The sequence below is a fragment of the Nerophis lumbriciformis genome, linkage group LG36 (assembly GCF_033978685.3).
Source record: "Nerophis lumbriciformis linkage group LG36, RoL_Nlum_v2.1, whole genome shotgun sequence".
In the NCBI taxonomy this organism is placed as follows: domain Eukaryota; kingdom Metazoa; phylum Chordata; class Actinopteri; order Syngnathiformes; family Syngnathidae; genus Nerophis; species Nerophis lumbriciformis.
In genome coordinates this window covers 21,551,119-21,566,646 of record NC_084583.2, presented here as the reverse complement: position 1 = coordinate 21,566,646, position 15,528 = coordinate 21,551,119, and the positions used below count along the sequence as shown (strand labels likewise).

General features: G+C 38.4%; 1 protein-coding gene across 4 annotated transcripts in view; it reads left to right on the top strand.

Annotated features, from left to right (window-relative positions):
- The window catches only part of LOC133576971 (uncharacterized), a 50,420-nt gene extending 35,096 nt beyond the window's left edge, over positions 1-15,324 (top strand). Inside the window, exons 1-5 of one of the 4 annotated variants that reach the window (XM_061930417.1) lie at positions 2,547-2,613; positions 2,746-3,063; positions 6,031-6,285; positions 14,687-14,908; positions 14,986-15,324. In XM_061930417.1, coding sequence (XP_061786401.1) covers positions 2,556-2,613; positions 2,746-3,063; positions 6,031-6,285; positions 14,687-14,908; positions 14,986-15,164 — 1,032 coding nt within the window. In that variant the 5' untranslated portion in view covers positions 2,547-2,555 and the 3' untranslated portion in view covers positions 15,165-15,324. Of the gene's footprint in view, positions 1-2,546; positions 2,614-2,745; positions 3,064-6,030; positions 6,286-14,686; positions 14,909-14,982 lie in introns of those variants that run through there. The other 3 variants (XM_061930416.1, XM_061930418.1, XM_061930420.2) reach the window with 3 other exon arrangements.
- Positions 15,325-15,528: the final 204 nt, after the last annotated feature.

Below are 15,528 nucleotides of genomic sequence, written 5' to 3'. Positions count from 1 at the left end.
AAGCAATCCGCCATTTTCTCAAACACCGAGTCAAATCAGCTCTGTTATTTTCCGTTTTTTCGACTGTTTTCCGTACCTTGGAGACGTCATGCCTCGTCGGTGTGTTGTCGGAGGGTGTAACAACACCAACAGGGACGGATTCAAGTTGCACCAGTGGCCCAAAGATGCGAAAGTGGCAAGAAATTGGACGTTTGTTCCGCACACTTTACCGACGAAAGCTATGCTACGACAGAGATGGCAAGAATGTGTGGGTATCCTGCGACACTCAAAGCAGATGCATTTCCAACGATAAAGTCAAAGAAATCTGCCGCCAGACCCCCATTGACTCTGCCGGAGTGTGTGAATAATTCAGGGACAAAGGACCTCGGTAGCACGGCAAGCAATGGCGGCAGTTTGCTCCCGCAGACGAGCGAGCTAAACCCCCTGGATGTCTTGGCTCACACCGTCCCAAGATGATCAAGAGAAGAATATCGACCCTAGCTTCCCTGGCCTGCTGACATGAGGGTATGTCTACAGAATATATTAATTGATGAAAATTGGGCTGTCTGCACTCTCAAAGTGCATGTTGTTGCCAAATGTATTTCCTATGCTGTAAACCTAGTTCATAGTTGTTAGTTTCCTTTAATGCCAAACAAACACATACCAATCGTTGGTTAGAAGGCGATCGTCGAATTCGTCCTCGCTTTCTCCCGTGTCGCTGAATGTGGTGTCGTTTTTGTCGGTTTCGCTTGCATACGGTTCAAACCGATATGGCTCAATAGTAAGGCTGCAGCTAACGATTATTTTTCTATCGATTAATCTATAGATTATTTTTTCGATTAATCGGTTAATCTATAGATTATTTTTTCGATTAATCTATAGATTATTTTTCCTTTTACCGATTATTTTTTTTATTTAAAATGAAGATGAAAAAATAAATGTAGGCCAGTTTTTTCAAAAGGCATGGCTTTTATTTACAAAAAAAAAAGTATGGCCACTCAGTCAACATTGACAACAACATGACAAAATATTCTGTAACAATGTAAACATTTAACAAAATTAAAAGTAGCTTATTTGCTTTTAATGTGCAAATATAAAAGTAAACATCCAGTGCAAATCTTAATATTCTGCAATAGTATAAGCATTTCAAAAGTAAAAGTATTGCTTATTTTGCTTTAAAATGTGCAAAAATAAAGATAAACATCCAATTCAAAAAAGTGCAATACGGAAATATTCTGTAACAACAGTGTAAACATTTCAACAAAAGTAAAAGTATTGCTTATTTGCTAAAATGTGCAAAAATAAAGATAAACATCCAATACAAAAAAGTGCAAAACGAAATATTCTGTAACAACAGTGTAAACATTTCAACAAAAGTAAAACTTTTGCTTATTTTGCTTAATAACACAACAATGATAGTATGATTAAAGTAAAAGTTAATTGTTCGTTTGTACATAGTATACGTCATTGTTAATGTTGTAAAAGGTATTTGCACAACTAATTAACGTTAGCGTTAAAGAGGAGCGCGTCTTTGTAAACACTGAACAGGCACGCCAAACGCTCCTCTCAGAGCGAAACGGTGCTTTAGTTTATGAATTTACAACGCAGATACAAATGACACATTCATGTTTTTGTGTAATGATGACAACGTATACTCACGCGGACGATTGACTAGTTGATGGTGATGGCAAGAACGCTGTCGGGGGTTTTCTTTTCAAATGTTCGTTCATAGCCGTTGTGCTGCTATGATAGGCCATTTCCGCTCGACACAGTGTGCATACAACAACATTATTAGGCCGTTTATTGAAATACTCCCACACTTTTGACGACTTTTGGCGTGCTTTTTTCCCCTCGCTCGCATCGTCTGCTTTGCGCTCCGCCATGACAGTAAAGTAGAGTGACGTAAATATGCGACGCGCCGACGCACAAAAACGGCGTCGACGTATTTACGTAACCGATGACGTCGACTATGTCGACGCGTCATTTCAGCCTTAAAACAAACACATACCAATCGTTGGTTAGAAGGCGATCGTCAAATTCGTCCTCGCTTTCTCCTGTGTCGCTGGCTGTCGTGTCGTTTTCGTCGGTTTCGCTTGCATACGGTTCGAACCGATATGGCTCAATAGCTTCAGTTTCTTCTTCAATTTGGTTTTCGCTACCTGCCTCCACACTACAATCATCCGTTTCAATACATGCGTAATCTGTTGAATCGCTTAAGCCGCTGAAATACGAGTCTGAATCCGAGCTAATGTCGCTATTCCTTGCTGTTCTATCCGCCATGTTTGTTTGTGTTGGCTTCACTATGTGACGTCACAGGAAAATGGACGGGTGGTTTAAATCAGGCACTTTGAAGCTTTTTTTAGGGATATTGCGTGATGGGTTAAATTTTGAAAAAAACTTCGAGAAATATAATAAGCCACCGGGGACTGATTTTTAATGGTTTTAACCATTCTGAAATTGTGATAATGTTCCCCTTTAAAAGGAGAAGTAGAACTTCCTGTTCCTCTCTGCCTACTGTATACTAAAAACAAATGGGCCAAATTCGGCACATCATTTGTGAAGAAGCTGAGCAGAAGATGAGAGAAATGAAAGCGACAGCTGGACTATTGGTGTTGCTCCTCACAGTTTGTCACGGTCAGACTTTTCACGCTTAAATTGCAACAATGACTACATGTGTATTTGTGTCTTCAGAGATATATTAGTCTGAATGACTATTGTAGATTTGCTGTTAAAAAAATGTTCATTGTCTTTCCTTTTTTCTTCCAGCTGAAGAAAAGTCTTGTGATGGCAGAAAAGATGGTGTTCAGTGTTACGGAAAGCTGGGAGAGCCAATGTTACTCCGCTTGATGGACAATGCCTTTGGATTATACCGATATAGATGGGGGAATGCCACAACTAAACTGATGACAGGGAGAATAGGTGGTGATGTGAATCTATCAGAAAAACGATTTAGCTTCACCCCAGAAGAAGGACTGATGAAGATAAAAAAGTTGGAGAGGAAAGATGGCGACAAATATACTTTATACATTTATGACAAGAATGGGAAACTGATCATCAATCGGACTCTACAGTTGTTTGTTGAAGGTAAATATCTTAACTCATATTTGATTTTGGTATTTGTTTTGTTTTAATTGCAAGGATACACAGTAGACAAAGTCTTTCCAGATGAAATGCCCTATTTTTTTTTGTCTCAAATGAGGGTATAATTACAACTTGTGGTCCACAAGAGCACCAGATTTTTGTTTATTTAGAAATACAAACAATACATAAAATATGTATGAGATACAAATCAACCAAATAAATCTAATGTGATTTTGCATGAGTGAAATGCAATGTTACTAGGGCTGTGAATCTTTGGGCACCACACCATTTGATTCGATATCATTCGATTCGAATCTTTGAGGTAAGGATTCGATTCAAAATCGATTCTCGATTCAGAACTATTATCGATTCAAAATTCATACTTTTTAAATAACATTGGGTACCAGTTCTATGATTAACTACATTCCTCCATAAAATAGATAAACACGAATGCAGCTGAGATAGGCTCCAGCATCCCCCGCCACCATGAACGGGACAAGCGGTAGAAAATGGATGGATGGATGCACGTTTATATAGTAACTAAAATAATACTGGTTTTGTTTATTAAATTCTACCCAAACTTTTAATGAAGTCAAATACAAATAAGGCAACAATAGAAGTATCCCACGCTTCTCTTTTCTAAAGTAATTCCACACAGCAGATATAGATCATTTAAAAACCCCAAAAGCAGTGAAGTTGTCACATTGTGTAAATGGTAAATAAAAAGAGAATACAATGATTTGCAAATCCTTTTCAACTTATATTCAATTGAATAGACTGCAAACACAAGATATTTCATGTTCCAACTGGAAAGCTTTAACACCGGCGGTGAGGGATGCCGTCAAGCTGAAGAAGGAGTCCTATCGGGTTCTTTTGGCTCATAGGACTCCTGAGGCAGCGGACAGGTACCGACTGGCCAAGCGGTGTGCGGCTTCAGCGGTTGCGGAGGCAAAAACTCGGACATGGGAGGAGTTCGGAGAAGCCATGGAAAACAACTTCCGGACGGCTTCGAAGCAATTCTGGACCACCATCCGCCGCCTCGGGAAGGGGAAACAGTGCACTGTCAACACCGTGTATGGTGAGGATGGTGTTCTGCTGACCTCGACTGCGGATGTTGTGGATCCGTGGAGGGAATATTTGGAAGACCTCCTCAATCCCACCAACACGTCTTCCTATGAGGAAGCAGTGCCTGGGGAATCTGTGGTAGGCTCTTCTATTTCTGGGGATGAGGTTGCTGAGGTAGTTAAAAAGCTCCTCGGTGGCAAGGCCCCGGGGGTGGATGAGATCCGCCCGGAGTTCCTTAAGGCTCTGGATGCTGTAGGGCTGTCTTGGTTGACAAGACTCTGCAGCATCACGTGGACATCGGGGGCGGTACCTCTGGATTGGCAGACCGGGCTGGTGGTTCCTCTCTTAAAGAAGGGGAACCGGAGGGTGTGTTCCAACTATCGTGGAATCACACTCCTCAGCCTTCCCGGTAAGGTATATTCAGGTGTACCGGATAGTCGAACCTCAAATTCAGGAGGAACAGTGTGGATTTCGTCCTGGTCGTGGAACTGTGGACCAGCTCTATACTCTCAGCAGGGTCCTTGAGGGTGCATGGGAGTTTGCCCAACCAGTCTACATGTGCTTTGTGGACTTGGAGAAGGCATTCGACCGTGTCCCCCGGGAAGTCCTGTGGGGAGTGCTCAGAGAGTATGGGGTATCGGACTGTCTGATTGTGGCGGTTCGCTCCCTGTATGATCAGTGTCAGAGCTTGGTCCGCATTGCCGGCAGTAAGTCGGACACGTTTCCAGTGAGGGTTGGACTCCGCCAAGGCTGCCCTTTGTCACCGATTAAGTTCATAACCTTTATGGACAGAATTTCTAGGCACAGTCAGGGCGTTGAGGGTATCTGGTTTGGTGGCTGCAGGATTAGGTCTCTGCTTTTTGCAGATGATGTGGTCCTGATGGCTTCATCTGGCCAGGATCTTCAGCTCTCACTGAATCGGTTCACAGCCGAGTGTGAAGCGACTGGGATGAGAATCAGCACCTCCAAATCCGAGTCCATGGTTCTCGCCCGGAAAAGGGTGGAGTGCCATCTCCGGTTTGGGGAGGAGATCTTGCCCCAAGTGGAGGAGTTCAAGTACCTCGGAGTCTTGTTTACGAGTGAGGGAAGAGTGGATCGTGAGATCGGCAGGCGGATCGGTGCGGTGTCTTCAGTAATGCGGACGCTGTATCGATCCATTGTGGTGAAGAAGGAGCTGAGCCAGAAGGCAAAGCTCTCGATTTACCGGTCGATCTACGTTCCCATCCTCACCTATGGTCATGAGCTTTGGGTTATGACCGAAAGGACAAGATCACGGGTACAAGCGGCCCAAATGAGTTTCCTCCACCGGGTGGCGGGTCTCTCCCTTAGAGATAGGGTGAGAAGCTCTGTCATCCGGGAGGAGCTCAAAGTAAAGCTGCTGCTCCTCCACATGGAGAGGAGCCAGATGAGGTAGTTCGGGCATCTGGTCAGGATGCCACCCGAACGCCTCCCTCGGGAGGTGTTTAGGGCACGTCCGACCGGTAGGAGGCCACGGGGAAGACCCAGGACACGTTGGGAAGACTTTGTCTCCCGGCTGGCCTGGGAACGCCTCGGGATCCCCCGGGAGGAGCTGGACGAAGTGGCTGGGGAGAGGGAAGTCTGGGCTTCCCTGCTTAGGCTGCTGCCCCCGCGACCCGACCTCGGATAAGCGGAAGAAGATGGATGGATGGATGGATGGGTTGTTTTTTCAATTAACATTCTTTGTGTTTGTAGATATTCTTCAAATTAACCAATTAACCTCTGCTCCACATGATTTTTTTTCTGTGCAAATGTTGAACCAGCATTTACAAGACGATATCATTTTTCAAACCTCACACCACAGGATAGTAAATCTGGCCTTGGTCAGGAGGGGACCATCAGACTTAAAACCAACTTTTTGTTCAAAGTTTTCCTTGTTTCTCGCAGCTCCTGTCATTTCCGTCCAGATTGCGTCCAAGTGTCTATCCCAGGGAGAGCAGCAGGTGTCTTGCTCAGCTGTAGGAGGGGACAATCCTCGGTACAAATGGACTCTGGCCGGAAAACCACTGCAGGTCACTGAACTCCTCTCTGGAAGGTTTCAAGCAAACGTCACCCTGAAGCAGCACGAGGCAGGACAGCTGAGCTGCCATGTGGAAAATAATGTCAGTCGTTTCTTGGAAGAAAAGTGGATATGGACTTGTGGTGAGAGAAATCTAAGTGATGCTAAATATGCTGACTACTCAGCAGGCACAAGTCATTGAAACAACGTTGAGAACTTGTTGAATTAGGTCCTGACGTTGAACGACTCAAACATAACGTTGAAACAACATGCTTTTTGACAACGTTTAATCAATGTTGGGTTGAAAGGTTGATTTAACCATTGAATTTTGGTCATTTACCAACCAAAATTCTACAACAAAAATACGACGTTGAAACAACATGCTTTTTGACAACGTTTAATCAATGTTGGGTTGAAAGGTTGATTTGACCTCTGAATTTTGGTCATTTACCAACCAAAATTCTACAACACAAATACAACATTGAAACAACATACTTTTTGATGACGTATAACCAATGTTGGGTTCTGATGTTGATTTGACCATTGAATTTTGGTAATTTCCCATCCAAAATTCTACAGCAAAAATACGACGTTGAAACAACATGCTTCTTGACAACGTTTAATCAATATTGGGTTGTGACTTTGATTTGACTATTGAATGTTGGTCATTTCCCAACCAAAATTCTACAACACAAACACAACATTGAAACAACATACTTTTTGACAACGTTTGACCAATGTTGGGTTGAAAGGTTGATTTGACCTCTGAATTTTGGTCATTTACAAACCAAAATTCTACAACACAAATATAACGTGAAACAACATACTTTTTGACGACGTATAATCAATGTCAGGTTGAAAGGTTGATTTGACCTCTGAATTTTGGTCATTTCCAAACAAAAATTCTACAACACAAATATAACGTGAAACAACATACTTTTTGATGACGTTTATTCAATGTTGGGTTGAAAGGTTGATTTAACCATTGAATTTTGGTCATTTACCAACCAAAATTCTACAACACAAATATAACGTGAAACAACATACTTTTTGACGACGTATAATCAATGTCAGGTTGAAAGGTTGATTTGACCTCTGAATTTTGGTCATTTCCAAACAAAAATTCTACAACACAAATATAACGTGAAACAACATACTTTTTGACGACGTTTATTCAATGTCAGATTGGAAGGTTGATTTGACCATTGAATTTTGGTCATTTACCAACCAAAATTCTACAACACAAATATAACGTGAAACAACATACTTTTTGACGACGTTTATTCAATGTTGGGTTGAAAGGTTGATTTAACCATTGAATTTTGGTCATTTACCAACCAAAATTCTACAACACAAATATAACGTGAAACAACATACTTTTTGACGACGTATAATCAATGTCAGGTTGAAAGGTTGATTTGACCTCTGAATTTTGGTCATTTCCAAACAAAAATTCTACAACACAAATATAACGTGAAACAACATACTTTTTGACGACGTTTATTCAATGTCAGATTGGAAGGTTGATTTGACCATTGAATTTTGGTCATTTCCAAACCAAAATTCTACAAGAAAAATATGACGTTGAAACAACATGCTTTTTGACAACGTTTAATCAATGTTGGGTTGTGACTTTGATTTGACCATTCAATTAGGACGTTGAGCAACTCAAACATAACGTTGAAACAACATGCTTTTTGACGACTTATAATCAATGTCAGATTGAAAGGTTGATTGGACCATTGAATTCTGGTCATTTCCCATCCAAAATTCTACAGCAAAAATACGACGTTGAAGCAACATGCTTCTTGACAACGTTTAATCAATATTGGGTTGTGACTTTGATTTGACTATTGAATGTTGGTCATTTCCCAACCAAAATTCTACAACACAAACACAACATTGAAACAACATACTTTTTGACAACGTTTGATCAATGTTGGGTTGAAAGGTTAATTTGACCTCTGAATTTTGGTCATTTCCAAACAAAAATTCTACAACACGAATATAACGTGAAACAACATACTTTTTGACGACGTTTCTTCAATGTCAGATTGAAAGGTTGATTTGACCATTGAATTCTGGTCATTTCCAAACCAAAATTCTACAACAAAAATATGACGTTGAAACAACATGCTTTCTGACAACGTTTAATCAATGTTAGGTTGTGACTTTGATTTGACCATTCAATTAAGACGTTGAACAACTCAAACATAACGTTGAAACAACATGCTTTTTGACGACTTATAATCAATGTCGGATTGAAAGGTTGACCATTAAATTCTGGTCATTTCCCAACCAACATTCTACAACACAAACACAACATTGAAACAACATGCTTTTTGACAACGTTTAATCAATGTTGGGTTGAAAGGTTGATTTGACCTCTGAATTTTGGTCATTTCCCAACCAAAATTCTACAACACAAATATAACGTGAAACAACATACTTTTTGACGACGTATAATCAATGTCAGGTTGAAAGGTTGATTTGACCTCTGAATTTTGGTCATTTCCCAACCAAAATTCTACAACACAAATATAACGTGAAACAACATACTTTTTGACGACGTATAATCAATGTCAGGTTGAAAGGTTGATTTGACCTCTGAATTTTGGTCATTTCCAAACAAAAATTCTACAACACAAATATAACGTGAAACAACATACTTTTTGACGATGTTTATTCAATGTCAGATTGGAAGGTTGATTTGACCATTGAATTTTGGTCATTTCCCAACCAAAATTCTACAACACAAATACAACGTTGAAACAACATACTTTTTGATGACGTATAACCAATGTTGGGTTCTGATGTTGATTCGACCATTGAATTTTGGTAATTTCCCATCCAAAATTCTACAGCAAAAATACGACGTTGAAGCAACATGCTTCTTGACAACGTTTAATCAATGTTGGGTTGTGACGTTGATTTGACTATTGAATGTTGGTCATTTCCCAACCAAAATTCTACAACACAAACACAACATTGAAACAACATAGTTTTTGACAACGTTTGATCAATGTTGGGTTGTGACGTTGATTTGACCATTGAATGTTGGTCATTTCCCAACCAAAATTCTACAACACAAATATAACGTGAAACAACATACTTTTTGATGACGTTTCTTCAATGTCAGATTGAAAGGTTGATTTGACCATTGAATTTTGGTCATTTACCAAACAAAATTCTGCAACACAAACAAAACATTGAAACAACACACATTTTGACGACGTTTAATCAATGTTGGGTTGTGACTTTCATTTGACCATTTAATTTTGGTCATTTACCAACCAAAATTCAACAACACAAATACAACGTTGAAACGACATACTTTTTGACGACGTTTCTTCAATGTCAGATTGGAAGGTTGATTTGACCATTGAATTTTGGTCATTTCCAAACCAAAATTCTACAAGAAAAATATGACGTTGAAACAACATGCTTTCTGACAACATTTAATCAATGTTGGGTTGTGACTTTGATTTGACCATTCAATTAGGTCTTGACGTTGAACAACTCAAACATAACGTTGAAACAACATGCTTTTTGACGACTTATAATCAATGTCAGATTGAAAGGTTGATTTGACCATTGAATTATGGTCATTTCCAAACCAAAATTCTACAACAAAAATAGGACGTTGAAACAACATGCTTTTTGACAACGTTTAATCAATGTGGGGTTGTGACTTTGATTTGACCTTTGAATTTTGGTCATTTACCAACCAAAATTCTACAACACAAATACAACTTTGAAACAACATACTTTTTGACGACGTTTCTTCAATGTCAGATTGGAAGGTTGATTTGACCATTGAATTCTGGTCATTTCCCAACCAAAATTCTACAACAAAAATAGGACGTTGAAACAACATACTTTTTGACAACGTTTAATCAATGTGGGGTTGTGACTTAGATTTGACCTTTGAATTTTGGTCATTTCCCAACCAAAATTCTACAACACAAATACAACGTTGAAACAACATACTTTTTGATGACGTATAACCAATGTTGGGTTCTGATGTTGATTTGACCATTGAATTTTGGTAATTTCCCAACCAAAATTCTACAGCAAAAATAAGACGTTGAAACAACATGCTTCTTGACAACGTTTAATCAATGTTGGGTTGTGACGTTGATTTGACCATTGAATGTTGTTCATTTCCCAACCAAAATTCTACAACACAAATATAACGTGAAACAACATACTTTTTGATGACGTTTCTTCAATGTCAGATTGAAAGGTTGATTTGACCATTGAATTTTGGTCATTTACCAAACAAAATTCTGCAACACAAACAAAACATTGAAACAACACACATTTTGACGACGTTTAATCAATGTTGGGTTGTGACTTTGATTTGACCATTTAATTTTGGTCATTTACCAACCAAAATTCAACAACACAAATACAACGTTGAAACGACATACTTTTTGACGACGTTTCTTCAATGTCAGATTGGAAGGTTGATTTGACCATTGAATTTTGGTCATTTCCAAACCAAAATTCTACAAGAAAAATATGACGTTGAAACAACATGCTTTCTGACAACATTTAATCAATGTTGGGTTGTGACTTTGATTTGACCATTCAATTAGGTCCTGACGTTGAACAACTCAAACATAACGTTGAAACAACATGCTTTTTGACGACTTATAATCAATGTCAGATTGAAAGGTTGATTTGACCATTGAATTATGGTCATTTCCAAAACAAAATTCTACAACAAAAATAGGACGTTGAAACAACATGCTTTTTGACAACGTTTAATCAATGTGGGGTTGTGACTTTGATTTGACCTTTGAATTTTGGTCATTTACCAACCAAAATTCTACAACACAAATACAACTTTGAAACAACATACTTTTTGACGACGTTTCTTCAATGTCAGATTGGAAGGTTGATTTGACCATTGAATTTTGGTCATTTCCAAACCAAAATTCTACAAGAAAAATATGACGTTGAAACAACATGCTTTCTGACAACGTTTAATCAATGTTGGGTTGTGACTTTGATTTGACCATTCAATTAGGACGTTGAGCAACTCAAACATAACGTTGAAACAACATGCTATTTGACGACTTATAATCAATGTCGGATTGGAAGGTTGATTTGACCATTGAATTCTGGTCATTTCCCAACCAAAATTCTACAACAAAAATATGACGTTGAAACAACATGCTTTTTGACAACGTTTAATCAATGTTAGGTTGTGACTTTGATTTGACCATTTAATTTTGGTCATTTCCCAACCAAAATTCTACAGCAAAAATACGACGTTGAAACAACATGCTTCTTGACAACGTTTAATCAATATTGGGTTGTGACTTTGATTTGACTATTGAATGTTGGTCATTTCCCAACCAAAATTCTACAACACAAACACAACATTGAAACAACATACTTTTTGACAACGTTTGATCAATGTTGGGTTGAAAGGTTAATTTGACCTCTGAATTTTGGTCATTTCCAAACATAAATTCTACAACACGAATATAACGTGAAACAACATACTTTTTGACGACGTTTCTTCAATGTCAGATTGAAAGGTTGATTTGACCATTGAATTTTGGTCATTTACCAAAAAAATTCTACAACACAAACACAACATTGAAACAACACACATTTTGAAAACGTTTAATCAATGTTGGGTTGTGACTTTCATTTGACCATTTAATGTTGGTCATTTACCAACCAAAGTTCTACAACACAAATACAACTTTGAAACAACATACTTTTTGACGACGTTTCTTCAATGTCAGATTGGAAGGATGATTTGACCATTGAATTTTGGTCATTTCCAAACCAAAATTCTACAAGAAAAATATGACGTTGAAACAACATGCTTTCTGACAACGTTTAATCAATGTTGGGTTGTGACTTTGATTTGACCATTCAATTAGGACGTTGAGCAACTCAAACATAACGTTGAAACAACATGCTTTTTGACGACTTATAATCAATGTCAGATTGAAAGGTTGATTTGACCATTGAATTCTGGTCATTTCCCAACCAAAATTCTACAACAAAAATAGGACGTTGAAACAACATGCTTTTTGACAACGTTTAATCAATGTTGGGTTGTGACTTTGATTTGACCATTCAATTAGGACGTTGAACAACTCAAACATAACGTTGAAACAACATGCTTTTTGACGACTTATAATCAATGTCAGATTGAAAGGTTGACCATTAAATTCTGGTCATTTCCCAACCAAAATTCTACAACAAAAATATGACGTTGAAACAACATGCTTTTTGACAACATTTAATCAATGTTGGGTTGTGACTTTGATTTGACCTTTGAATTTTGTTCATTTCCCAACCAAACTTCTACAACACAAATATAACGTGAAACAACATACTTTTTGACGACGTTTCTTCAATGTCAGATTGATAGGTTGATTTGACCATTGAATTTTGGTCATTTCCAAACCAAAATTCTACAAGAAAAATATGACGTTGAAACAACATGCTTTCTGACAACGTTTAATCAATGTTGGGTTGTGACTTTGATTTGACCATTCAATTAGGATGTTGAGCAACTCAAACATAACGTTGAAACAACATGCTTTTTGACGACTTATAATCAATGTCGGATTGAAAGGTTGATTTGACCATTGAATTTTGGTCATTTCCCAACCAAAATTCTACAACAAAAATAGGTCGTTGAAACAACATGCTTTTTGACAACGTTTAATCAATGTTGGGTTGTGACTTTCATTTGACCATTTAATGTTGGTCATTTCCCAACCAAAATTCTACAACACGAATATAACCTGAAACAACATACTTTTTGACGACGTTTCTTCAATGTCAGATTGAAAGGTTGATTTGACCATTGAATTCTGGTCATTTCCAAACCAAAATTCTACAACAAAAATATGACGTTGAAACAACATGCTTTCTGACAACGTTTAATCAATGTTGGGTTGTGACTTTGATTTGACCATTCAATTAGGACGTTGAACAACTCAAACATAACGTTGAAACAACATGCTTTTTGACGACTTATAATCAATGTCGGATTGAAAGGTTGACCATTAAATTCTGGTCATTTCCCAACCAACATTCTACAACACAAACACAACATTGAAACAACATGCTTTTTGACAACGTTTAATCAATGTTGGGTTGAAAGGTTGATTTGACCTCTGAATTTTGGTCATTTACCAACCACAATTCTACAACACAAATATAACGTGAAACAACAGACTTTTTGACGACGTATAATCAATGTCAGGTTGAAAGGTTGATTTGACCTCTGAATTTTGGTCATTTCCCAACCAAAATTCTACAACACAAATATAACGTGAAACAACATACTTTTTGACGACGTTTATTCAATGTCAGATTGGAAGGTTGATTTGACCATTGAATTTTGGTCATTTACCAACCAAAATTCTACAACACAAATATAACGTGAAACAACATACTTTTTGACGACGTTTATTCAATGTTGGGTTGAAAGGTTGATTTAACCATTGAATTTTGGTCATTTACCAACCAAAATTCTACAACACAAATATAACGTGAAACAACATACTTTTTGACGACGTATAATCAATGTCAGGTTGAAAGGTTGATTTGACCTCTGAATTTTGGTCATTTCCAAACAAAAATTCTACAACACAAATATAACGTGAAACAACATACTTTTTGACGACGTTTATTCAATGTCAGATTGGAAGGTTGATTTGACCATTGAATTTTGGTCATTTCCAAACCAAAATTCTACAAGAAAAATATGACGTTGAAACAACATGCTTTCTGACAACGTTTAATCAATGTTGGGTTGTGACTTTGATTTGACCATTCAATTAGGACGTTGAGCAACTCAAACATAACGTTGAAACAACATGCTTTTTGACGACTTATAATCAATGTCAGATTGAAAGGTTGATTTGACCATAAATTCTGGTCATTTCCCAACCAAAATTCTACAACAAAAATATGACGTTGAAACAACATGCTTTTTGACAACGTTTAATCAATGTTAGGTTGTGACTTTGATTTGACCATTTAATTTTGGTCATTTCCCAACCAAAATTCTACAACACAAATACGACGTTGAAACAACATACTTTTTGATGACGTATAACCAATGTTGGGTTCTGATGTTGATTTTACCATTGAATTTTGGTCATTTCCCATCCAAAATTCTACAGCAAAAATAGGACGTTGAAACAACATGCTTCTTGACAACGTTTAATCAATGTTGGGTTGTGACGTTGATTTGACCATTGAATTTTGGTCATTTCCCAACCAAAATTCTACAACACAAATACAACGTTGAAACAACAAGCCTTTTGACGACGTTTATTCAATGTAAGGTTGATTAGTACCATTGAATTTGGGTCATTTCCCAACCAACAACGTGGATCCAGCGTTGGACGTCAACGTTGTCTCAGTTAACAAACATAACTATTTTACAATGTTGTTTCAAAGTCAGTTTTAAAGAACACGCATGTATAATCAACGTTGTATCAACGTCTCGGGCCTGCTGGGTAATACGCTAATGCTCATTCTGTTTGTGTCTAGTTTTCATCAACTGCACCTCAAACGGGACTCTCATATCTCAGTGGTTGCCTGAAACCAATAGAAGTTTGTGCGATGATGAGCAAATCAAAGGAATCGGTGCCCCTCAAAGTAAGAACTTTCTGCTTGTAATGGGCGGCGTCCTCTCAGCACTCTTCCTCCTCCTCGTGGTTTCCGTGGCGACTGTCTTATCTCTGAAGAAAAAGCGAAGCGACACACGTGAAGGTAGAAAATAATTTTTTTTCAAGCCTTTTTTGCGCTACAGGATTTCATATTTGCCCTTTTTTGTCTTTGATAAGTAGATGAACAGGATTTGACGTACGCTGACGTCAGGATCATGACACAGCCGCGGCAGCAGATAAAAGCCAGACAAGAGGTGGAGGTGGAGTACGGCCAAGTCAAGTTTTCACAGCGCCCTCGTCCAAGTATTAAGCTCGGACAGGATGGATGTGTGTATGGGAACGTCAACAGAGGCAGGTGATTTCGACCTTCACCTTTAATGAACTCAGGCCCCCCGAGGCCAAATTGAATTGGCGCCCTTAGCAGAATTCGATTCTATTGGGGGGGTGCTGGAGCCGATCCCAGCTGCATTTGGATGGCTCTTATAATAACTAAGTCACTGATATTTGGCTAATTATGTAACGGCCGGCTTTGCGGTTTTATTTAATGGCTTTGGCGAGGGGGAGGGAAGTGACGTTTATTGAAGTGACGAGTATTGCCGGGAAAACAGAGGAGACGCACACTGGTGTTCGTTGTGTGGTTGCGTTGTGCATTAAAGACAAGACAGAGAGAGAAGTTGTGTAAGCCTACATTCCTGGAATATTGCAATATTCAGGTCATGACAT